The following is a 25894-nucleotide window of genomic DNA, read 5'->3' on the forward strand; positions in this document are numbered from 1 at the left end:
CAGACAACCTACACACAACGAAACGCACACAGACACGCTTGTATGCGCACACAGTGTAATAACAAACCGAAACCTCTTCGGAATTCTTTAAGAAAACATTTTATTTCTTTTATGAAAAGAAAGGTGAAGTTTTTCTTGTTACAAAATACATATAATTTACAAAACAGATGATATGAAAAGTCTTCAGAAATACAAAAGGTTCACTACATGAGTTACAGTACAAAAAAGAAAACACACTGCCTCATTCATCCATTAAGGTCCGGAAAGACTGCAATAAAAAAAACATCTGTGTAAAAATAACGACGTCAAACTAATTTATAATAATAATAATGAAAAATCCGTACCTTAAACTATAACCGGAAACATTCTGTTAACAAGATGGATAGCGAAGGGAAGTATTGGAATAATTGCACTGGTTCTGTATGATTTAGGCACAATATTTACCCTTAAAAGTCCTGCAGCTGCATGAGGATTAATTACATCCACTGCTTTGTTTGCGAGTTAAAATATTTATTAAAGCAATCCTTTTTTAGGCTTATACTTACAAGTGATGCAATTGCAGTTCATCTGGTTTATCTAGTTTCATTATGGAAAGAAAGCCTCCGTTACATTATATGATGACATTTGGTTGTTTAGATTGCTGTTGCAGTTTTCCTGCAGATGCCAGACTGACATTTAAAGACATCGGACACCAAACCTCAATGAATTTCCACTCAGCATCAGATAGGTTAACCGTCTGTCATTTCAAAACAGTGGGGGGGGGGGATTTTAATGTTGTGTCCCCCTCTCACAACTACGCCACAGCATTCTTCACTGAGCTGTAGGAGTGAGTGCCGTCTCTCTCTTTCTTTCCTGTTATCTCTCGGTCTCCCCGCACCACATATGTGTAGGGGTGCCTCGCACAATTTTATCTGAACAAATCTGACAAACTGTGGGCCTTCGAACCAGCGAAATCCAGGTGTCTGCAGATGCACATAATACACACATGATATGTGTTTGTGCTGCATTTAAGGCACTTCAAATAGGCCATTAACCCAGAAAATGTTGCAATTACATTTTTTTTCAGTCATAAGAGTCATTTGGGTTTACAGACGTCTCCTTCCAGGCTTCGACACAAACTGTAGAACCACGGGAAAATTGAATCTGAGGCTGCTTCTCTATTCATTGTGATATTTCAGTGCAAATTAGTTCAGGAGACTTATCCCAAGCATACTTGTAAAAAGAAAAGCGTGTTTGTTTGTTCACATTTGAGTGGCATCCTTATGGCATTTTGTTTTGTAATCAGCTCACAATTAAGTTCTGCATCACTTCTGAGGTGAGCAATCTGTCCAAACAAGATTCTCTTGTGCCTCCATAATATTTCATACACCCTCTGTTTCTGGCAATGCTCCAAAATTACAATACCAGTGCTGCTTCCTCTCTATAGAAGATGTGCTACATGTTGTCTGTTCAGGGGGGAAACCCGTTCACACACTTGGACTCAATCAGTTAGTCTCAGTCTTTATGACTTGAAGAGTTTGGGGTAAAGGGCCTTAGGAGATGGGGTGGTGATAACGTTCCCAGAGGAAATGGTCGTCTCCATTCCCCCCTCTAACTTCTGGGATGTCACCTCAGATTTACTAAAACTGCACTCCAGGAATGGCATCCCAATCTTCTTCACATGGCCATCTCGGGTCATCAGACACGGCCGACAGAGCAGCCTCAGAATGGCTCTCCTCATGTCCTTACTGGTCAGAGTATAGATGATTGGGTTGAGGAGCGAGTTGACCATAGCTACTCCCAGGAAGTAATCGGCCTTGTAGAGCAGGCGACAGCTGTGGGTGGGGCAGAAAAAATCCAGGAGGAGGAGGACGAAGAGGGGCAGCCAACAGGCGATGAAGACGCCTAGCACGATGGTGACTGTCTTGAGGAGGGCGATGTACTTCTCCGACTTCCTCGCCAAGCCCTTCCTCATGCTGCCCGACAGGCCCAGCCGCTGGCGCTGCGTGTTGGTGCGGACGATGCGAAAAACTCTGGCGTAGAGGACCACGATGGCCAGGAGCACTGCGATGAACACAGACACGCAGCAGAGGATGTAGCTCTTGGCATAAAGCGGGAGGACTGTTGAACACTGGTCCAGTCTGCGGATGCAGTTCCACCCCAAAATCGGGAGGACCCCCAAAAACACTGCCAGGGCCCAACTTGCACCAATCAGGGCCAACATCCGTCCCCGCTTTGCCCCGTGGTATGGCCTCATGGTCACCATGGTAACATGGCGTTCAATTGCAATGGCCAGCAGACTAATAATGGAGGCAGCCAGAGTGATGAAGACCCCTCCCTCCCTGAGGAACCATAGCAACGGCGTCAGTTTCAAAGTATTGGATCCGGACATGATGATGTTGGCCATATACGTAACCCCGGCCAGCAGATCAGATAGAGTCAGGTTGCCCAGCAGGTAGTACATGGGCAGGTGGAACTTCTTGTTCCTCCAAATGGCGATGAGAACCACGGCGTTCTCCAGGACGATGAGGAGACACACCACCAGGAACGCAATGCCCTCAGGTTTGAGTCCTTCGCGGTAGCGGTCTTTCTGCAGCTTGCCGGTGTAGTTGTAATGCTGCACGAGGACTGAGTTGTCCTGGTACTCCCAGAAGAACTGCAGGTAGCTGGGAGAGGAGGCAGTAGGGGCGGTGGGGAAGATGGGCGTAGAGGGGGGAGTCCCTGCGTGAGCAGAACTTAAAGCCTCCATGATTTATGTTGCTTTTCTTCTATTCTGACTGCAGTCAGTGGCTATAAAGTCCTTTTTGTTGACATGCTTTTGGCAGAGCTGTGATGAATTTGTCCAAGTACAAAGAAAAAAGACGCACAGCAAAATGTCTGAGCTCCTTCAATAAAAGGAGAGATTACATGAAGTTGCTGCAGCTTAATCCCCCAGAATCCCTGCAGGGTGTTTTCTGTTCTGCCAGAAGACGGTGCTCTTGAGCTCTGTTTGTCCTGGTTAGAGGGTCCGGACGCTGCAGAAAGACATGGGAAAAAAAGCATGAAAAATAATGGAAAGAAAGGATACAGAACTACAGATAGCTGAAACCATGATCCTTAAAGATTAACTAGAAAACAGGACACTCTTTAGTTAAAGTATGTCAGTGAAAATTCATACATTTTGAAAGGACAAAGTTATGTTGCACATTTAAGACACTTAGCCACATGAGTAAAAAAACATCCCAATGTGGGAATCACAATCCCACATGAAGATAAAGCGTAGGCTGGTGATGTGAATAAAGAAGCTGCCTATGTCTGTGTCTCTTCCTGACATATACATACATGTATACAAGCATATTGCTGGTAGATAAGTTGAATGCATACTTTCCTGTGACTTTTGAGTATAAATTGCGACGATTTGAAACTTAAACTAGTCATGACCTCATGAATGCGATACGAAGGGACGGAAGGGATAATTTTAATGTGAAACATTCAGCCTTTCCAACTATGTTTAAAGTGCTTGTCAGTCACTGTAAGGTTGTTAGACAGGAACCATCACAACATGTGCACTCAATTTGGCGCACATGCAGCTGGTTTCCCCCCCCAGCATCACCATTCCACCTTCACAGCATAGATGAGGTGTGTTTGAAGTCTCCCGCACATGCAAATACTCTTAAACAGCACGTCCAATGACAAAGTTGAAACTATAATCATAAATGCTTTTAAAGTTGAATTATTTAAGCTGACAATGTTAATGTTGAAAACTATCAGGGGTGATAGGGTTCCATTCCTTCGAGTCTCTGCCGTGAGAGGGAATGTTTTTCTTGCCTCTTGAGTCATATGTTAACATTTAACAAACGGTCTGGAGAGTTTAACCCATTCAATCTGTTGCCAAGAATTTGGGAAATTCAAATGACTTGTCCGTGTTAGCACAAACAGCTGAGCGTCCCTTGATAGAACGGATAGAATCTAGGCCTGGATTTAAAAAAAATGAATGAGATCATAAGTGAATCTCAAAGTCAGTTATCCAGGATGAGATGTGATTGAGAGAATATGTGTGTGTTATAATCACAACAATCAGCATTCGTGTTTAGAATAATGTCAAGATTTTTCTTTCAAAAAAAAAATGTATTTGGTGACTTTTGCATCATACATTTGTTTATAGTGCATCTCCTATAACATTCAGTGGCAGCCTTTCTTTTCCTCAGGTGTAAATGGTGCCATAAAGCAATAGATTAATTTAAACATTACAATTAACTCTTCATTTTGAAACATGTTAACATTCTGTTAGAAAAAACACGACACAAATGTAACCGTGTAAATATGACCCGCAACAATTTCAATGATGACATCATCTATCACACACTGCATTGGAAGAAAAGAGAATCATTAAGAAGTTACCTTGAAATTGATGTAGAGTTGCCGTTTATCACCTCATCTGCTTCTCACTGAGGAGAATCCAAACACAGGCACCAACTGAGTCAGACAAGGCAGAGGGAGTGAACTAAGACCTTAGTTGGAACATGCAACAGCTAAAGGAGGTTGGTCTTAAACCGAACTCTCTCTCTCTCTCTCTCTCTCTCTCTCTCTCTCACACACCCTCTTCCTCTCTCTCTCACAGATACACACACACACACACACACACACACACACACAGAGACAGACATACAGACAGACTTCTCGTGGCTGCGCACCATAAAACCTCTTCTTGATGACTGACATATGAGGAGGACCTGGAGCGATCATTACATTGGGATCTCATCGAGGCCCGTCAGTGTAATCAGTGGGTCTGATTACAGAGCCACGACGGCTAGAGCTGTGGCACTTCTTCACATTTCAAAAGGTCACATAATGTCAACGATACACAGTCCAGCACAGACAGATTTCCCTGATTTCATCATGCAGACCCCATTCTTTTGTGTACAATGATAACACGATGATAACACGACAGCAAAAGAAAAGTTGTTGACTTTGTTACGCAGGACCCCTCCTCAAATCTTCCCTATAATAAGTTACATACGTATCTATGCAATATACAGTGTGTTAGCTATAAAAAGCCTGTGAGAAGGAAACATTTGCAAGACTGCAAAAATGTCACAAAGTGCACTGAGAACACTACATAAAATCTTAAATTAAGAGGAAGTGCTGTAAATTGGCAGGTGTTTGCTCATACTAACTAAACATCACTTTCCAAATAAGTGAAAGCTGCAACTATACTGGAAGAACCAGTTTTCAAACGACACAGCTCAGTAACAATTCCCCCGAACTCCCCGAGTCAACTGAAATGTAGCTTTTGTTTTCGAGTTTGGGTTTTAGATTTATTGTTCCCACGATTATCTGTTCTGAAACCCCCTACTTATGCCGCCAGGGAAGTGAAGCAAATCCGATTCACATGGCTTATCAGTGATGGCATCCCAATTCCCAGAGCCTGTCAGTAAGATTTCGGCGTGCTTTGACACGCTTCACCTGAACCTCCCCTGCAGGGTGTGCAGAAGGTTTCTCAGGACGAAACAAAGCAGGGGAGACGTGAGAGGGACGCTGCACGAGCCTCAAACACAACTTTTATCGGTTTTTGTTTTGGTAGTGCTTGGTATGATGACATGTTGTCGAGAAGCACACAAACTCACTGTTCCCCTGAACACATTAAATCAGCGGTGGCTTTGCGTTTGCTGTAACACATATTTACTTTCCTAACTCACAATGTGTTGACTGTTGGAAATCCTGCTCTTTATCCGGCTGAGACATTACACTACAGAGTCTGACTATTCAAACCTGTTTGCTGTGTGATTACCTGGTTTTGAGGAATAATCCTCCTTTGTGTAGTGTGGACAATACACAAGCTTAGTTCTTTGTTTCTTTCTTTCTTTTCACACCTCTTCTATATTTCACTCCGACTGTCTCTGTCTCACATGGTCCTCACCCAAATGCCATTTTAGTGTCTGACTGTCAAGGGAATTAAGGAAATGTTGAATAAATAAAATGCAAGTTATGCACGATTCCATAAACTGGTTTGGAGCAAATAAACTCAGCTACAGTGTAGTTTGGTCAGAAGTTGGAAACATGGCTGCTGACACACATGAATGAATTCAACAGACACAATACAACCGAGACAACCTTTGAAAGATGTGATCAGTCCGAGCCTTCTGGCTGAAATAAAAGCGTGAACCATCATCACAATGGTGTGTGTATGTGTTCGAGAGGCTTGTAAAGGACTTGAAGTTGGTGGGTGAACTTTCTCTACCGCTCTGTTTGAGCGTCTTTATAATGTTTCACCCACAATCTCTGCTGTCTGCACCGCTGTGTGTAGGAGGGGAACCCTATCAGGAGATCATTAAAGAGTAATATCCTGTCGGGGTGAACGCAGAGGCCTCACATCAAAGCTTCAGAGAGAAACGGGGGACTGACGCTGAGGACGAGTAGTCTAACAGACGGACAGGACACACACCAATCTGTACAGGAAAAGGAAAAGCTGTCCTCTTTCATGTCTTCTTCTTGATCATTTGTGTGTTACTCAGTCCTGTCTGTTTCCCTGTTACTGTTTCGTCTCTCTCTCTCAATCACACTTTTCCAGATCCTTTTTTTTTCATTCCTCACTCAAATTTTTACCTCCATGTTTCTGACGTCTTTTAAACTCAACTTTCTGTGCAGCAACCCTGGAAACACGCTCCACATGGATTTCCCTCTCTGATATTCTTAATGTTTGTTTTTGGCCACACACACCGCTGTGATGCTGGACTGCTTTCGGCTGAGCCGGCTCCTCTTTGGGTGTGGATGTAATGTTGACCTTGATGGACCGCTGATTTGACTCTACCGGTGGAGTGATGTTATGATGGCGTCTCTAAGCTGCAAGTGTCAGCTGTAGTGTTAATACTTTTACGGCCTTGATGTTTTTCAGCCTGCGTGGTGAGACATGGTTGTCAAAAGTATAAGAGGACCACCTACAGTTTGAGAGTTAGAAACATAACTCATATGGCATCATTGTTTTAAATTTACTTTTTGAAAGTGAATTTTGACTTGCACATAAGCCTGACCTACTCTTCATCCCAGCACAATAAAACATTCAAATATCTCAGACGTTATTTCTTTAACTTTTGCCTGTCAGGCATTCAGGGAGTTGAGAGGCGAAGATATGAGTCTGGCATATTGGGCTTCAAAACACCATCTAAATGGTTTTTGCCTGCCAAGTCCTCTCCAGTCCTCTTCCTCATCACCTAAACACTTCAGGCCGGGGTCTAAGGCTATCGCACCGCCGCCCCTCATGCCATCTATCACCACTCAGTCCTCAGTCCTAATCCGCTGATAAGTCCCCAAAATCAGGACTAGCCAGACCAGCTCTGTGACGATAAGAATACATTCCTCACTGCTTGCAATTGTATCTCTTTTTTTTCTTCTTCTATCACACACATACACACAGCAGCAGAAGACTGTCCCTCTCCTCTTCCACTTTATCCTCCTTTCTCCACATTTCCATATAGCCTCCCTGAAGCCTGATGTTTACTTTCCAGAATGCGATCACTCAATGGGCTCGCGGCATTGCAGTGTATGACCTAAGACTGCTCAACCCACTCATCAGCGCATTGTTTGTTTGGATTTTCCAGCCGACTTGCTGCGGTTTTTTTGGGAGCCTCTCAAGGGAGATTCATGAGGATCTGTGCTCTTTTGAAGTGCTCGCAGGGCACAGTGGCTTCAGAAGGAGTGATGAGTTGAGGAATGAGTTCAGAGGAAAAGTTTAGGGGGGGAGTAGAAAATGGGTACAGGCGATCTGGTCTTCTTCTGACAACAGTTGGGCAGTTGCTGGGGAGTTGCAGCGAGGAGCAATGAGTCATCACAATTAAGCTCCTTTCTGGCAGGAAATGACCCGCTATTGCTCCAATTACAGTGATAACAGCAGATAACACCTCGGACAAGGGGACAGCAATGATTCTGTACTTGCATGGGTCTGCAGTTTTCATGCAATGGTTTCCATCCTCTACTGAAGGGGGTGGTTCAGGTCACCGAGAACTCTGGCTATTGGGGATCCGGTCTATTTCTCCTGGCTCGGCTGCGCCTCAGTGCCGAAAGCTTTGTTGGGCGAGTGTGGCTGCAGTCTGGATGTCTTCACTCCAGCACTGGCAGGCTACAGGCCTAAATGAGATCCAGATTGTTCTTGGTTTAGATGTATGATACCGACACCTCTCGCAGCTCCGCGGGGCTTTAACCAACTCACTCGACCCTCAGGATGATGTGTTCATTCCTGCGATGCCAGAATTAACACACAGCTCCCATCAAGGCTTGGTTCCTGAGCGCGTTTGTGCATGCTTTTGTCAGTTGGAGACTTTGCATACACTCACAATATATCTAGTGTATACACACACACTCTCCGTTCATGAAAGGACAATAAAGGACTTTGACATATCTGCTCCACGCTTGGCCAAATGTGTATCTTCATCAACACATGCTTAACCTTCCTCCTAAATGTATACTACCGATTAATTTAACCCTGAAATACTCTTTTTTTTTTACCCCCAGATAAACTTCAGATTGAAATCACAATAAATGGGCATTTTTCTCTGGTTTTTCCTTTTTTTCTTGGGATGTTTTAAACCCAGAAGATACAAGAACTACAAGAACAACCATTGGAAGTATCTTGCCTCAAAGCTGCATTAATCCATATGTTTGTGTAAAAATTTCTAACATGTAATGTTAAATGTGTCAGATAATTATCATTGTCTGTAGTTTCCCTCGTAACAATTGAGCGATTGTCTTTCAGCTCATTACTTTGGTTTTTACACAAAACAACTTTACAGTTTTGGTTCAGATTCACCGCTGTCATCGGTTTTGTTTCCAGCAGGCAGCTGTTTTCAGTGAAATAAACCGACTGCACACTACCTGCCCAGCAGGAAACATGGTGGTGGTGGAGACCAAAACAGAGTGAAAAGGAGTGCATATTGAACTAACATTCATCAGGTGACCAGAAAAACAAATGAATGATAATGTTGCTCTGTGTCAGGAAGGCGATGTAACAAAAGTTACAAAACGAAAAAAAAAATGTTGCTTACACATTTGCCATATTAACTTTAAATACTGATAATATGTAAATGTGTGCACAGTTTGTTGTGGGCCCCCCCAAAGAGCCAAAACATAAGCTAATGCAGGTTTAACTTTGATAAACATAAATCAATAATTGTACTCGCAATTTAACCAATTCGATTTCATATAAATTCATACGGAAGTTATGATATGATACATTTCCCAAGCATTTTCGCATAATTGCAAACTTTTAGACACACTTTTACTTTCACGAGACACAAGATGAAATGCGTAGGTCTGAATATAAAGTTGGAAAAGTGTTTTTCCTTCTCCATTCACCTTGGAAGTAGGTGCAGTTCAACCAGAATCTCTTCTTCTGCAAACACACTCGTGCACATTTTTCCAAACACACATAACACACATGAATCCTGCCCTCATGGATCTCTCTAGAGACATGATGGTAATCAGAGGAGATGGGCGGACAAAGACATTACAACCGCACAGCAGCCATACGAATCCCTGCGGGACGCTCGCTCAGAGATTTTGTTGCTTGAACGATTCCTGCTCTGTTTCTTTGTGGCCTCTTGAAATTCCATCTTGCTCTCTGTTCTTGAAGGGGGAAGAAAATAGCAGGAGAAGCGCAAACCAGTAAGAATGTAAATGAATGCCAGATCTCCAAGTTTTGGCCCCTTTCTGCGTCCCGGGATAATTTGTAAAAACATGCAGCCAAGACGCTGATATGGTGAGAGTGAGGAGAAGGGCACGAGACAAGCTTGGGCCTGAAACTTCTTTTTTTTTCTTCTCTTTCTTCGCCTTTTTAGACTTTCCTCTCATTTTCCACGTTTGACCTTGGCTCGCTTTCTTTCAGTAACTCTCTTGTGTTTCCATTCAGAAGGTGTTTTATAAAGAGAAAGGCGAAATGGGCAGAGTACCAGCTCAGTCAACCAGACGGTAAGGTTAGCGTGACTGGAAGTGATTTGAAGTCTGGTTTCCCTTCTTTTTTTCATTCTTAAAGAAAATACCACTCAAGAAATTGCTGACCTCAGCAGAACAATTAGCCCCTCACATCTCACATCAAACCAAACCAAACCATCAATGGTGGTATCATTAGTTCAAAGAGTGGTGTGGGTCAGTCTGCTCAGTGTTGTCATGATTGTAAAAGAGCGGGCATTTACATGTGCGTGTATGAAACAAAGAAGATAAAATATGTTTATTAGTGAGTTTTAGAGACAGTATGTATTGGCAGTATGTATTGTTTAACTTTTGGACAGATCAGCCTATGTTAAGTTAAGCTAAGCTAATTGTCTCCTGGCTCTTGCTCCATTAGTGCACAGACATTATAATGATATCAATGTTCTCAACTCAAGAAAGTTTTTCCAAAATGTCAAACCACTAAACAATTAAAATTGTTATTTTGGGGTCTCACTCGGTCAGCCTATTAAAACATATTTGAATTGGATGGAATGCGAGTTTCTGATTGGATTTGTGTTAGAGTTAGATTCCCTTTCCAGTCCTGTTAACACATTCTTGTTCCTGTTCAGCACATCTTAAAGTGTAAATCTTTGACTGCACACACATAATAAAGTTAATTCAAAGCGTGGCTGCATCAGCGACTTGCCAGAAGCAAAGCTGCAGGACTGAGCAACAAGCTAAACATACATCCAAGATCTGAGTTGTGTTGTTAACACATCTGGCATCCTGCCTTGTGATATCTGTTGTTATCTATAAATCAGTTGGGCTGCTCTCCCATTCCAGCTGGTTTGTTCAGTTTTACAATAGGATGTTTTATCAGAGCAGCAGCACATATTTCAACCTCTTGCTTTTGCCTGTAAAATCTGTCACGTCTCACACGGCCGCCCTGCCAACGGATGGCCGAGATGATTCATTAAGATAAAAAGCATGGGTGAGATAAAAATTGTCATTCAAATAACTGCACACTACTTTTTCCATAAAAGCCTGCATTGTATTGTGTTTAAAGCTTCATGTATGGTCTCTGACAGCCTACTTTGTTTTGAACGACACCCAGGATCTATCTGCAAGCCCATTAGTGGAAGTCAACGCTCTGATGTCATTCAAGCTCTGCAACCAATTACGTGCGGTTCTGAGAAATTCAAATGCAGAAACTTAATGTCTTCCTCGGTTTCTGAGCCTCCACGTCTATGTGTCAGTCATTCGTTTCTTTACCCCCCCCCCGACCCCTCCACCACCACCACCACCACCTCCTCCCCTCCCCTCCACCAGAAACCACATTTCCGAGCTGCTTGTTCCATTGCAAGCAATTAGATGTCAGGTCACAAGCGTACCAGCAGCTGGGTCCTGTTCCAGTGTGCTGCGGTGCAGGTTCAGTGCAAGTTTCAGTAAATGGGTATCAGGAGTGCATCAGCAGATCGTGCACAGACACAAACCAGCTGGCTTCTTCAGCTAATTTGCTCCATGGTGAAAACTGAAAGAAAAATAATTTTAATTTAGTCTGAAAACTGTTCTAAATATGAACTGCAGGGTTTTCCCGTTCCACCTTGAGCAATTGCAGCAGCAGAATAATCACATCGGCCTACACACTTAAATGTAGAGGCATGTGCACACCCACTGGGGAGTGGGGGAAATTCTTCCAAAGCCATGTTTGACTTCTCCTTAGGCAGCCCCTCTGTTTGCCCTCATGGTTTAGTAGAGACAGAAGTAGGCCCAGCTTACAGCCAGAGGGGACAGAAGAAATCTCCATCAAATATCAAACATCGTTCTGTTGAAAACAGATTAGGTTTACGTTATGTATTATGTTTTTCCACTGTGTCCCAATAAGTCCCAACTCCTGATTGAACAGTTTTCATTTGATTGCGTCCCACGGCCGCTTAAGGGATCAAGTTGCGGTTTACGTCCAGACAAATTAAAATCGTATACAGTTGTTCGTTTGTCAGCAATGTGCAGTTGCAGTCAAAGTTGTCAAGTCAACTCAACAGCAGAGGATTTTCAAATCAAGCAGCAGTCCTGGGTCTCAGCTTGTTTAAACTAAATATCCTCACACGTGGAAGATTACTCGCCAGTCACACAAACTCCTTGGCAGGTCTATCGTCAGCTTGAAACTTGGAAATTCTCGTCAAGATGCCAAAGTTTCCAAAGATATCAAATAAGCCAGGATGAATTACAGGGCAATGTGTATGAAATGAATCAAAAATAATAAAGGTAAGTATAATGTGACGATTATCAAACTCAATGGAAAACTTGTTTTGAAACTGGTTCAGAGCTAATTTGAGATAAATGTTGGGAATAGCACAGTTGGAATCCCACAGTTAGCCTCATGTCTATACATAGCTGAGATCAGCAGGTCACACACAGCTGTCAGCTCCGAGTCTTATTTTGGTGTTTTGTTTGGGTGCTTTTCAGGGGGAGGAGGGTATCTATGTTTTCCCAGTGACTGATAGGACTCGTTGTTTACGGAAGCACAATTATACGAGCGACTGGGCAGCGTACTGGTCCCAAAGGAGTCCCCATGGACCCACTAATGGCCACCCTATAACTATCGAGGTTTGGTAAAAGAGCAGTGTCTTCGCTAGCTGCTATAAACCCTTTTACTGTTTGCTAACACTGTGGACATTGTGCCAGGCCCACTGTTTGCAAGGTCCTCCGTGTTTAATGTTAGCATTGAGAGGGATTGATAGAGGCAGAGGTATTTTAACATGTGGTGGAGAGGACAAGGATGATGGATTTCACAAGCTTCCTGATGTGCCTCTGACATTCCCACTGGGACTTGTCATCTGGGACCTTTCCTGCCCCTTAAAGTTAGGATGCCAGGAGCAATTTAGTGAGGAAGAAGAAGAGTGGAAGAGGGAAGAGCAGTCAGACAGAAATAAAAAATATTGTCACTTTGAAGAAGAGAGGAAGAGAAAGCAGAGTTCAAAAAGGACGACAGCGACAAAGACAACAATTCAGATTCAAACATTAGCCAGTTGCCCATTACTTTTCTCCTGCCTCACACATGAAACAGCTTTAATGAAAACACAGCAAAGAGCTGTGAGTAACTCACTCAGTGAGTAGCCAGGAATATGCTGGAGCCTGAAGAGGAATGGCTTGTTTGAGAGCGAAAGATCCCCCATAACTCCCCAAGCTGTCATCTCACTAGTGTCTTCTCTTATATACACATAAACATAAACCTTCCTTCCTCTCTGATCGGGATTTCTTCTAGCTTTTACTCCCTGTATAGAGCTCAAAGGTGAAATGTCTGCTCTTGCACATCTGTGCTTATGTTTGGACAGGAAAACATAAAATCCCTTGCAACACAGACGTGATTTGTCGCCAATGTGCTGCATCAGCATCTTTTAACGAGTCTGTGTGTGTGTTTGATTACCTCCCGTTCGCAGTAAGTGTATGGTTTTGAAGTTCTCCAATAAATCAATTGGTTCTGGTATGTATTTACATGTTCTGCAGACAGGCAGAGTGGTTTAGAAGAGGAGGATGGGAAGATGATGCATCTGTGTAACGAAATACAGTATGTGGTAGCCTGGTGTGTGTGTGTGTGAACTCAGCTGGTTTTGCTGGAGTTGTTTGTTTACTCTACAGTCAGTTCATTATTCGCCACTTCCGTTTCAACCCAGGTCTCGCTCCCACTTTCTCCCTCAGTTTCCTCGATTTCCTCCGTCTCCCTCACCCCGCACATCTCAGCTCTGCTTTCGAGTCCCTCTCTTGCCTTCCTCCACTTCATTTCACCCTTCAGATCACTTCTTCCCTTTGCTTATACTTAGATTTTTGGTTTAGGCCTTTGGAGAGCCAGGTGTACATGTGGTGATGCAGGAATTAAACTTCTCTCTTAGGCTTTCTTCTTTCATTCGTCATACAACTATTTCTGTCTCTTTTTATGAGTGCAACACTATAAGCGCCTATCAGAGAGACTGTCGGAAAGAGTGCGATTACTGTCAGCAGGCTTTTCCCCCTGCTTTGGAGTGTAACCGTAGCTATATATACATATTTTCTGCATTCAGACACGATCAGACGCCACAGTTTACAAACTAGTTTGTTTTAAGCATACCTCTCTGTCTTTCTCTACAACCTACACAATTGTAGTCCAGAATCTCTTTGCGTTCTTTCTTCAATGTCTTTTGCAGACACAAATGTTAAAGGACTTTATATGGGCAACGTTGCCATCAGCAGCGATAGCAACTAGTTAAAATCTATTCAGAATATATGCATGCAGTCAGGATCCAGGAGCGTAGTGACAACACGTGAAAGGACAGTGATAGTCACTCACAATCATTTTGAATAAGAGGGGGAAAAAAGGAAAGAGTTTTAGGATCATACTTTCCCATGATTATTATTCCTCCGTCCAGCTCAGTGCAGAATTGTGCTGGTTGGTAACATTTGGATGCGTCCAGTGGAAACAGATTACAGATGGTGAGTAAATCTCCCTCCGGGCTATCGCCCAGGACAGCTGACAATTTCATGGCCATTTCTGGACAACTCCATTTGGGCATCTATGCTACACAGAACAAAACAAGCTAACTTCAACTTTAGTAACCAGAAGCTATCATTCGATTTGTCTCTCTCGGTTCCAATGGCGCATTATGCAAAGATTATTTGGGAGAATTACACATTCAAAACACATTGATTCACAGGTCATTGGTTCTCACAATCCACCATTACTCTCACTGACTCATCCTGTCACGCCAGCAGGACATGGAAGAGTGATTAAGTGAACAAAGCAGATTACGTCTCCAGGCCATGTTTGTATATTTCTCCAATTGGGACCTCTTAGTTTATTTTGCTTCTAGTTCAAGCACTCCCTAATTGCAGATGTGCCTTTCTGATGGCTCTTAACTGGTTTATAAAGATAACACACTTCATCGTGAGTGACCGTAAAAGTTTTTGCAGGAAATGAAAGGGTGATAGTGTTTTCCGTGACACCTTTGGCCCACTTAGAAGGATGTGTATTTGCATATGTTTTTCAGTAACACTACCCCAGGCCAGACAGGTAGAGTCACGGTCTCCAAAAAAACAAAATATTCTCAGGAAACAAAGTTCAGCAGCAGTATCCATCAACTCTGACCTCAGGCTCGTAATGGTGATTCCTGAGAGCTTGTTTTCATTCTTTGCATTTACCTCATTCCCTCGCCAGCAACCCCCCACCCACCCCTGTCAAACCCCTGGTCCACGCCTCAGGTCTCAGCATCGGAGTCTTTGTTTGTAGATGTGACCACTTGTTTTCCTCTACGACCCTCCGCTCGGGCTCTTGAGGGCTGCATTAACATCAATTTACGCAATTAAACGAGAATGCGTGAAGAGTTAGCACGTTGCTGCTCTCCTGCCAAAATGTGTAATTGAGCTAATAGCAGCTGTTCGAGCCGGATCTTATAACACATTCACATGTTCCATTAGGAGCTGCTCTCACGGGCCAGCGGTGGAGTGACTGGCTCCAGATGTTCTCCGCGGCAGGGAAAAAGGCCTCACAGGATACAACAAGGGCGATGAGGAGATGTGTTTTCTGTCACAGGAGAAGGATGAGAATGGTCCCCGGTGATTTTAAATACCCTAAAAGGATTTCTATTTTTTACCAGCTCTGGGTCCATTGGGCTGCATTTCTCTGCCAAATCCTCCTGAGTAATCGCGTCCTATGAGCTGGCCAAATGATAACACCTAAGTGATTGTGTTATGATATTTTGGTTGTGGGAAACTGAGGACACTGTGTTGTGATTGAGCCACGTTTTGTGGTGGAAGAATGTAAACAGTACTGGTTGGGTTGATTAAGGGAGGCTCTTCTATCAATGGGATATTCCTGCTCAAGCTTCATTGGTATTTGTTTGTCCTGTGTGTGCTTGTCTCACAGCCACGTCCTACGGTGATTTCACCAAATGTCAAGATTTCCATTGTTTGTGCAGAGAAATTGGCCTCTGATTAGCAGCATGTAAATTACTGTTGCAGATCGTACTGCCACTAAACCAGGCAGCTGTGTTCACAAGGGAAAGTTTGTATCGCCAGCTTGTATTCCGGCTGTTCATGTAGAATCAAGCACTCAAACTTTTCCCTCATGACTCAGGATTTCTCTTTTCCAAATATTAAACTTTGTAAACTCAGACTCGCTGAATCTCCAGCCAAGATTAAGATTGTTCATGCATTTCTTGCATCCTGTTTGGATTAGTGGATCGTCAGCCACCCTACATTTTTTACACTGGCTTTCCATTTAGTCAATGGTTTACATGGTCCTGTCGGGCTTCATTTCATTTTTCCATTTTTACGCAAGGTATGTAGTTTGTGTGTTCATGTCTGTTTATGCACTTCATATCATAGTATATAGGGGTAAATAGGGGTGTGTTGGTCAGAGTTGTGGATGGGTGTGTAACATGTCAAGCATTCATGTGGGAATCTGTTTTTGTGTCCGGTCAAAGACCTGTGAATAATGTTCTTTCCATCAACCTTAACTATGATATTCCCCTCAATAGAAGTGTTTTAGTTGCCTAACCTTAACCAAACCTTGACCCTGTACATATTTTATTTGCCATAACCTTTCCTTAACCTTAACGTTAAGGACATTTCCATACACAAATGGTGTAGAAAATTTTACAACATGAACATATATTGGGATTGTGCTAAATTGGCCAGTATCAGCATTCTGGTTTTGGCGATAGGGTTGATTTATTGCAGTGAGCTACTGTATTTCAAATCACCTGCAGTGTCTGTTTTTCTTTTTCAACCGTTTTGGAGGCTTTACTCATGCTGGTTACCTCAGCCTCGGGGCTGTTGGCAGCTCTTCAAATAAGAGACAGGTGGTGCAATAGAAATGTCCATTACTGAGAGGGAAGAGAGAACTATCAAACACTCACTGCTCTTGAGATAAAAAAGTGTCTTTTAAGGATCATACAAGTGATTTAGCAAAGTTCAACCCACGTGTTATAACTACAAATCATTTACAATACTGCTATTTCCTACTTTACAGGCAGACATAATTGCCATACATTTTTTACTGCCAAAAAAATCAATAAATATATTAATATGGTGCAATAATGAATGGTATTAATGGCAAAATGCCAAAGTACTACTTACTATGCAGAATGATCACTGTTATCATTACGTCTGCCAAGGAGGTTATCAGGGGCGTCATTAGGCCTATTTTAGGGGGGCTGAAGCCCCTCTAAAATGTTCTTCAGCCCCCCCAAATAATTTGGCATTATTGGCTTTAAAAAAAATATATATATATTTTTTTAAATTTATTTTGGTGATGTCATTAAATTAAAGTATTGTTTCTCACATGGACAAGTTATTTATAACTCTAACATGCTACATATGTGCGTGCGTTCTGGTTTGTATGTTTTCTCCCCCTTCAAATTACAATCCAATAGCCTATCATCATACTTAACGATATAAAGTTAACACTGTCAGGTCCATTCTCCATCCATTGTGTGCGGTCCCTTTAAGAATTAGGATTTGGGAGTGACGCGGATATGAAAGCTAGTTTATCCGTCTTTCCTTTACAAGCAGGAAAATTATTTCTCTCTTATTTGAGAAAAGTTCATATTTGTGTTGTGAAATTTCACTATGACCCTGAAATTCTGTCTCCTGTGTTATCATATACTGAACGCAAGCAAAACTACAGAGCAAAATCACACTCTTTCTGATTGAACCAATCTATGAACTGTCTGAAACAATGGATATCCGCGGCCCCAAATGGGCCCCAAAAAAAATTGCCGCGCAAACATGCCACTCCCCTTGGGGCTAAGCCCCCCCTTTCTTTGAATCCTAGAAACACCCCTGGAGGTTATGTTTTCGGGTTAGTTTGTCTGTTTGTCAGAAGAATGACGATAAACTACTGGCCATAAATTTAATGTCACTTGGTGTGAAGGTAGCATGGGCCAAGGTAGAACCCATTCAACTTTGGAATGGATCCAATCACGGGTCGGATGCACAAATTATGTTTCACTTTCTCAAACATTGCGAGATAGGGCATTTGTGCTGCATTCATGTGGTGTCGGAATAATGGGAAAATTGTGTTCCTGACAAGGAAAAGCCACGTGAAAACTCCCTCAAGTCTGAACAACAACAGCTATCAACGTGTTGTGAAATGCTCTGCAACCCTAGGTATAGTTAATGGATGGATAGTAGGCTACCATAATGTTGTAGCCTAATTGGTCATAGTGGAGCTCATTTCAACTACTTTATACAGTGTTGAGCAGTTAAATCTATAATAATAAAGTACATGTTATATGCTACTCCTACGTTTTGGGTGTATATTTTTAATCTGAGTAAATATCTATTAGCCGAACTATAGCTGTCTGATGAATGAAGAATAGCAGTACACAACTCAAAGAAAGTAGAACTATCTCAAATTTGAAGTAAATGACCTTTGTTACAAGGAAAACAAAAAAGCAGCCCTTGAATTTTCAATGTTAATTTCCCTAAACTCCCTAAGTGTTGAATAAGTCTTCCACAAACACAGAGGTAACAACACAAATACCACAATTTAAAAGAAACACTGGGACACTGACTGACAGAACTGGCACTCTTTTCAACAGAGTGCCAGTTCAGAGGTTTCTCCTGTGTCAGGCAATGTGTTTTTTATGAGCCCATCTTCTCATCTGTGCTTCATTAACACTGGTTGTGTCGTCTTGTGGTAATGGTTTATGTGGCTCTGATCTCTGGAGCTAACTGCTCCTTGAGCAGTCAACTCAACTATAAATCTTGAATTTTAGGCAGATCTTGAATCTAAAGAGGACGTCTGCCACATCAGAGCATAAGTAGTAGGCAATTGAAAGAATTGGAGTCTGGGGAGTTTTTTAATGACGCAGTCATCATCGTGGCTTATGCACTTAACGATGCTTATGTGGCTCACATCTGCTGGCTCCCTGTAAAACACGTCCAATTTGATGAAGAACCGAATGCAGTGTTTCATGTAAACAAGAAACTGCGACAAAGGAAGAGCAAAAGATCATCTTCTTTCCATCTCACCGTCTCTTAAAGTGCAACAACACCTTTCATCTGCTCAGACAGACATGCTGCGGTGGTTTCTCAGACTCTGTGTAAACAGCTAACATATCTGGAGCAAACGGCACGTTAGCAGCAAAAAACAACAAAAGAAAAGGCTTTAGCTGCCCAGAGAGACTTTATATAAGCTTACATCCAGCAGTGTTTTAACAGCAACTGATTTAGACAGACGACATGCCTCATTCCCGACTTCAACTCCCTCAAAGTGTTTCACTCCCTGCAAGAATAAGCACATTTTCAAGGCAAAGTGTGAGTGGGGAGTCATAAATGACCTTTGACTTTGACCGGCATTAAATAAGGAAATTACACTGTGATGGTGTCACTGGATCCTTGGTTTACACTAACAGCACTCTAAGTAATCCCTAAATGTTTGGTGCCACTTTAATGATATGGAATTAATGTCAAATATAACATGCTGGTCGACAGACGAGTGACTACAGACTCTTTAAGTGATGTCACATCTTTTGCTAATGAACCCTTCAGAGACACATTAGAGAGAGAGAGAGAGAGAGAGAGAGAGAGAGAGAGAGAGAGAGAGAGAGAGAGAGAGACATTCCCTAAATTCTTCCTGCAGAGTCAGTTCCTTTATGTGAGGCTATATGGCCATGGTTAGGTTAAGCTCCTCACCACGAAGTCGTATCGCTGGCAAACTAACAGATCTTCGCCTGAAAACACTGTTATAAATCACATTGAATTACGGCTTGTTTTCAACAACATGACCCCCTCTTGACCACAGACCCCCGTGTTTAGGGTTTAAGTCTAAATAGCCACTTTGAGAAGATTGCAGTTGTCTAGTCAAACTGTTGATGGGAAAGTAGCAGCGACTGTGTGAAACCTTTTACTTGAAAGGTTATAAAACACTCTCCTACGGCTAAACTCAATGTGTTGTGATGACACAGAAAGTTCAAATTTTTCAAGTATATCTGAATCAGATACTCTCAATACAAACGTACATATTAAAAGAGTTATTGGTTGCTGTAATCATTCCTTCTCTTGAATTCCACTGATGGAAATGATGAAAGTTCAGCAGAAGCTAATACGAGGCTTCAGTCGCATCATGCGGGTATAAAGTTACAGTACATTTAATTCCCTCTTTTTCTTTCCTTGCTGATCCGGCTTGGAAGATTACTTTCCGGTAGCTGCATGTAGCCAAGGTTTGTTGCTGGGATGAAACACAATAAAGCCTACATATGCCTGCCAGGATATGCTTTGAATTTGGAACCTCAAATATGCTTCAGCTGAAATTAAAGGCCCAGCTGCACCAGAATTTAAAACGGCTAAATTCAATAGAATTGCCATGATCACTTGATTTGTTCACAAATCTTTTGCATTGTTTAACTTGGATTAACTATGGCCAAAAATAAGACATATTAAATCGTGCTGACCTTTAATGGAAACAAAGCAGAGGAAATTATTTAAACTATTTAAATTATTTAAATTTAAACTTGCTTATTAAACCCACCTCTGCCTGAGTAAACTGCCCTACTTGCTAACTGTCAGTACACTACAGTAACTAAAGCCTTAATCTAGAGCTATTGTGACAGACTAGTGGCAGCATTTCTCAGCAGGCTAGCATGTTAGCAGTTAGCCTGCCAGCTACAGAAGCTCCAACACATCTCTTTCCAACTCGTCACATACTGACACTTTGTCAGGATCCTTGGCGTCACTTTCTAACGTACTGGGTTTAGCGCACAGTCGCAGTAAGCATGTGGTCAAAGTTAATCAAAACCACTTAATTAGGTTTCGGAAAAACATCATGGTTGGGCTCATGATGCATTCCAATAACCACATAAATAAGCTGAATAATAGGCTGGGAATGACGACACACCCGAGTTGACTGCGTTCCAGTACAAGTCGGAAAACGTAATGGGGGGTGTGTAATACATTACAGCGATATAACACCGTAGCAACATGTTCACTGAGTCGGACAGTATGACGGATTTAATGAGACACAAGAAAGAAGAACAGCTTATCACTACAGCTTTTTTTTAGGTTGGAGTTGGTGGGGTTCATAAAATCTTCAGAAATCTTACTTCAGTCGGCGTTCCAGTTCAAATTTCTGGGAACTGGAAACTTGGAAATTCCGACTTCCTAGTTCAATTGGAATACAGCATTAAAACAACTTAGTGAAATGTAAATTACGTCATATAGGTGCGGAAAACATGTCACAATCATCACTAATGTAACTTTGGGACACAAACAATGCTCTCCTGATTGAAAGTCCTGTGTTTGTTTGACCCATCCACCACACCTCCCACTTCTGTCTTTATACTACGTCATCAACCTCCCAGAGCATTTTCTCTGAGCGTCTAATAATGACGATCTGTGCGGTGGATTACTGACTTTTGTCGTAAGAAAAGCAAAAAATCCAGTGACCGGTGAGTCAATCCATGCTGTCATCGTCGTATATGCTAATGATGCAAGCTGTAAAGCTAGCAACTCCCACTACTCTGGATAAACAAACTGTGTTGTTCAGTCCTCCTAGACAACTGGAGCCATTACCAGCCACCGCAGAAACCCAAGGCTCTCTCTTTATTAAAGATTGACTTCATCCACGGATGTTTTCATAAGCCCCTCTCCTCCCGCCTCCTCTCCATCCCTTCCTCCTTTTCTTCCCCAATCTCATTCTTTGTGGTTTTTTGAAGTTGGCAAGTGCAAGGCGTCACAAAAATTGAGGCCCACTCTTTCTTTCACCCTCTCTCAATTTTTCTCCTTCTTACTGCTCCCCTTCGCCCTCCTCTCTCCTTCCTTCACCCACTCCCTTTATCGGGACTGGGTGTTCATGCCTTTAAAGGGGGGGGGGGGGGGGGGGGGGGACTTGCCAAAGCGCATGCCAGAGAGAAACAATGAGGGAAGGTTAGTTTGAAAGAAAATACAGGAAGCTAGGATGTATGGACTCCAACAGGTCTGTACCCCAGTGAGAGAGTGTGAGCCAGCCAGAGGAGAGTGTGGTTTGTGGGTGCGGCATGCCGGTCTTTCTATCCAGGATCAGGGTGATTTACCGCACACAGGCAGAACTAGCTGAACCAAACACACACAAACACATTCACACACTCGCCAGAACAATAATACACACACATTGATAGTCTAAATTCGCCATTTCCTCTTATTCTCCAACTAAATTTCATGAAAGCCGCTCAAATGGTGCACAAAATTCCTCCCTGTTTCCAAGTGTCTGTGTGTTTTACTTCGACATGAGATAGATCAGCAGATAGTTAATGGAAACCTGAGGGGATAGATGAGGGTGGAGGACACACACACAAATTTCACGACCAGTGCGTGAGTGTGGGAGGACAGATTGACCCCTGTAGATGTCGATGAAGGAGCCTTTGTTGATAAACGTGATGGATGACATGCTCAGGCCCATGGAGTCGTAGATGGTATCTGTTTTATACAGGACTAAAGAAGGGTCTGGGGGAGATGGGCAAAGCACCACACTCCATTCATCAAGTGAGGAAAAGAAGAAAGAGCAAAGCAGAAAGAGATACCAGTGTTTGAACATATGCTGTTTATGGTGAGTTCTGCTCCTTACATGGGGCTTTCCAGCGAGAGCCTTTCAACGTAGCAACATGAAACACATGGTGGAAATGGGAGTTGGTAGGTGAACAAGAGTAATATTGGCACAGGGGAGTCACAGTCATGAGGGAGTGCAGTCTGCGTAACTGGGCCTATCCTCCTGCTTTGCGGTTTCCTATGAATCATTCGAGTTTTAGAAAAGAGTTAGGAAGAGTTTACAGAAGAATTTCAACTCCATTTCCCACACATGGGCTTTTTATTGAAGCTAGCTGTTGTAAAAACTCACAGTGAACCTGCTAAAAGGACACATCGTGTTTTTTTAAGCTGCCTGCTGCTGCTGCTTGCATGCCTGGTATTGTGGTCGTCTTGCACGTCTTCATAGTGTACACAGATGGCAAAGCTGACCTCTGGTGTAGAGGCAAACCAAACCAAATGGGCACAAACTATTCATTTTCTGTGCTCAGGGGGGGAACTTACATCAGCGAAAAAGCTTCGTAAAAAATGCAGCTTTCAAAGAACATCGGATCGTGTCTCTTCATGCTGTGCTAGATGTGTTTGATTTGCAGCCTCTGTGTGCTGCTGGCGTTTGACATTTGCAGCAGAGGAGGGAGAGTTTAAGGTGGCAAAGTGCAAACAATCAGGAAACATGATCCAAAGCGACATGCTGTTGGACCAAATGTCTCTCCTTTAAACACTCTGCCAGTGGTTCAGGCATTTCAAGATCTGCAGCCTGTACAGTATGTGTGAAACTAAATCAAATTCACACCAAATGTGAACTCGACCTGCATTGAGCAGCTTAACTGTAACTGTTAAATTATAACTGTGATCAAATAAGTCAAAAATATTTAAACAAAGAATAATGTTGTCAATTAAATAATAATAATAATCACCAAACATTACTCGCTCATTTCATTTTCATAAGAGCAGGAACATTTTAAATGCAGTGGGGTTCAAATGAATTATATTAATTATTTTATTGTTATTGTTATTAGTATTAGCAACCTCCTTTTTCTAAAATATAAGTGAACTGTTTATCTTTTTTTAAGTGAACATATATAATTAATGAAAGAGTATTGAAAAGTTTTCTGAATCTGCTCAGAGCAAACACTGCCAAGCTGTGAGTTGTGTAAATTATGAAAACCTATTAAATTATAGAAAGTTATGTGTCAAGCTTTTATACTAGGCCTTTAGTTATGTGAGTCCAAAGTGATGTGAAACTTGTTGAAGACCTCAAGTTTTCTGTTGAGTAAGGAGAGAAATAGGACTTCTCTATCACTATTGGCATACCTTTTTTCAAAAAAATGTGGTGCATTTGCCAGAGATAAAGATCATGGCCAGAAGGCATCATGTTGCATAATAATAATAAAAAAGCCCCAGGACCACCCAGGTGACTTCTACCCCTCAGATTGACATTGAATAACTCGCACTCTGGTAAGGAAAATGGGAAAGTTACAGTGGGAAAGTAGGGAACAGAGAAATTATTGAATGTATGCCAAGATAAATAAAATGAAAAAAAAAAAAGTTAAATGACCGGAGTTGAAAAATTAGATAAATAAACAGAGGAGTAATTGAATGAATTAGGCTTATCTTTTGGACTTGTCCAATAACCTTTTACTATATTATGGGGCTCCATAAAGCTGTTGCTATCTGGCTAAGAGAAACCCTAGTAGGCTACATTAGGGGAGGAAATGCCTTAAGGAAAATGGAAGAGTAATATGTAATGAATTCTCTCCATGCAGGGAATTTCCACACGCTGATGGGTTACGATTAGACTTGTCTAAATTGTATCTTCCATGCCAGTGGAATGTGTAGCCTACCCCCCTCCACTTTCATCTATACAGCCCTGACTATGAGAAACCCCTCACTATTGCAACAACTTTGATTAAATTAAATTTAATCACTGAATGGATTTTAGTCGGATGACTGTGCGACCATAGATTTGGCAGACACTCTTTGGAGCAAAGCTTCCAGTAAAGATACAGTCATGGCATTGTCTCCATTCATTCAATTTGTTGAGCTTGTTTGGTTTGTCTCTGTTTACAACATTAAAGTTATCTATTCACTCAATCATCTATTTAGTTCTTGTCTTTTTTCATTGTAATTTTTTGTTTTCTATATTCTCAGCCTTTGCGATCTATAAATAAATTGACATGACTTAACTGACTTGAGTCAGACGGTTTGTTTGCACGTAAGTACATGCTGTAGTATTTTAGTCTGTATGCGGTAATGTGACCAGGTGCTGCCTTATAGCCTTGAGAGATGAGGTAATGTATCAGGATAATTAAAGGACCCCGTTTATGTAGTTATGTGTCTGTGTGTGTGTGTGTGTGTGACAGGGGTTTGTAAGCTCATTTCTCTATCTGTCTGTGTCTGACTTCTTGTTTAGATGTGTACTGCGTGGGTGTGAGTGTTCATGTCTAGGAACGCGTATGACTAAAGCTGCATTGCGTGCTGGTTCGATTTCACAGTGTCTGACACACCTGTTCACTCCACGTCAGCTACTGAAGTGTCTGGTTTTGGTTGTGCTCATAGAAATAGAACAGGAGAAGAACAGACATCCCCATTCAACTAAATGTAGTAGGATGGTCAGAACGGTAGCCGATTTTACGTGTACCGTTGCTATTACGACCATTGTAGCGGGTTCAATTTCGTATAAACTAAACCGCCTTACGGCAAGTCGCAGGCTCACTGAGGTGAGGTATTGCAGTAACGACTAAAAGTGGAGTGGAGTAGTAACGTTACGAAGCGTAGAGAGCCAGAGTAAATGACTAAAATGTAACAACGTAATGCTTCATCCACACACTCGTCACAGCATAGTAAAAAAGAACATTGCTGTCGCCAGTTGAATGACAATTTTGTTCGGCTCATTTTCTGTAAACAGTGTAGCAGTACAGCATGGTGGATTGGCCACACTAGCTAGCTAACTAGCTGACAGGAGGCTAGTTAGCTTAATGCTACACTGGTTGACGACATATTATAATTAGCACATTGTAGAGGATGAAAATATTCACAATGGAAAATCCCGGTAAAATATGGTCTAAATGTCAACGTTCAATCAACGTCTTCAAATAGTTTGAGAAGAAACGCACACTTTTGAACACGTCTTTTTACCGGTAACCACTTTTTTTTTCAAACGTCTTTTCAACAGATAAATGCTCACTGGGCTATGAGGGAGACTCTTCTGTATATCTGTGATTAAAAAGCACATATGAGCCAAATTGCTCCTGGTTGTGCACATTTACAGTGTATGTATATCATCATAGTTGACAGCAAGCGTGTGCCTTTATGTGTGTGTGTGTGTGTCTGTGACCATGTCATCAGGAAACCCCAGAGTAATAACTCACACAGCGCGGTGGCAGGAGCTGCTGTGATGCCCAGTGCAGATACACCATCCCAACTACGAGGCAACACTGCTCACAGCTGCCCCCTTTTACCAGGAACAACCGCACCAGAC

At 42.2% G+C, this 25894-nt stretch overlaps 1 protein-coding gene across 1 annotated transcript in view; it reads right to left on the bottom strand.

Annotated features, from left to right (window-relative positions):
* Positions 1-83: 83 nt before the first annotated feature.
* s1pr5b (sphingosine-1-phosphate receptor 5b) overlaps positions 84-25894 on the bottom strand; it is a 75695-nt gene continuing 49884 nt past the window's right edge. Inside the window, exons 3-4 of the mRNA XM_076090158.1 lie at positions 4360-4406; positions 84-2993 (exon numbers count right to left, since the gene is read on the bottom strand). Coding sequence (XP_075946273.1) covers positions 1502-2728 — 1227 coding nt within the window. The 5' untranslated portion in view covers positions 2729-2993; positions 4360-4406 and the 3' untranslated portion in view covers positions 84-1501. The remainder of the gene's footprint in view (positions 2994-4359; positions 4407-25894) is intronic.

Source organism: Anarhichas minor, unplaced genomic scaffold (genome assembly GCF_050575085.1).
Source record: "Anarhichas minor isolate MPS153535 unplaced genomic scaffold, ASM5057508v1 ptg000012l, whole genome shotgun sequence".
NCBI classification, from domain to species: Eukaryota; Metazoa; Chordata; class Actinopteri; order Perciformes; family Anarhichadidae; genus Anarhichas; species Anarhichas minor.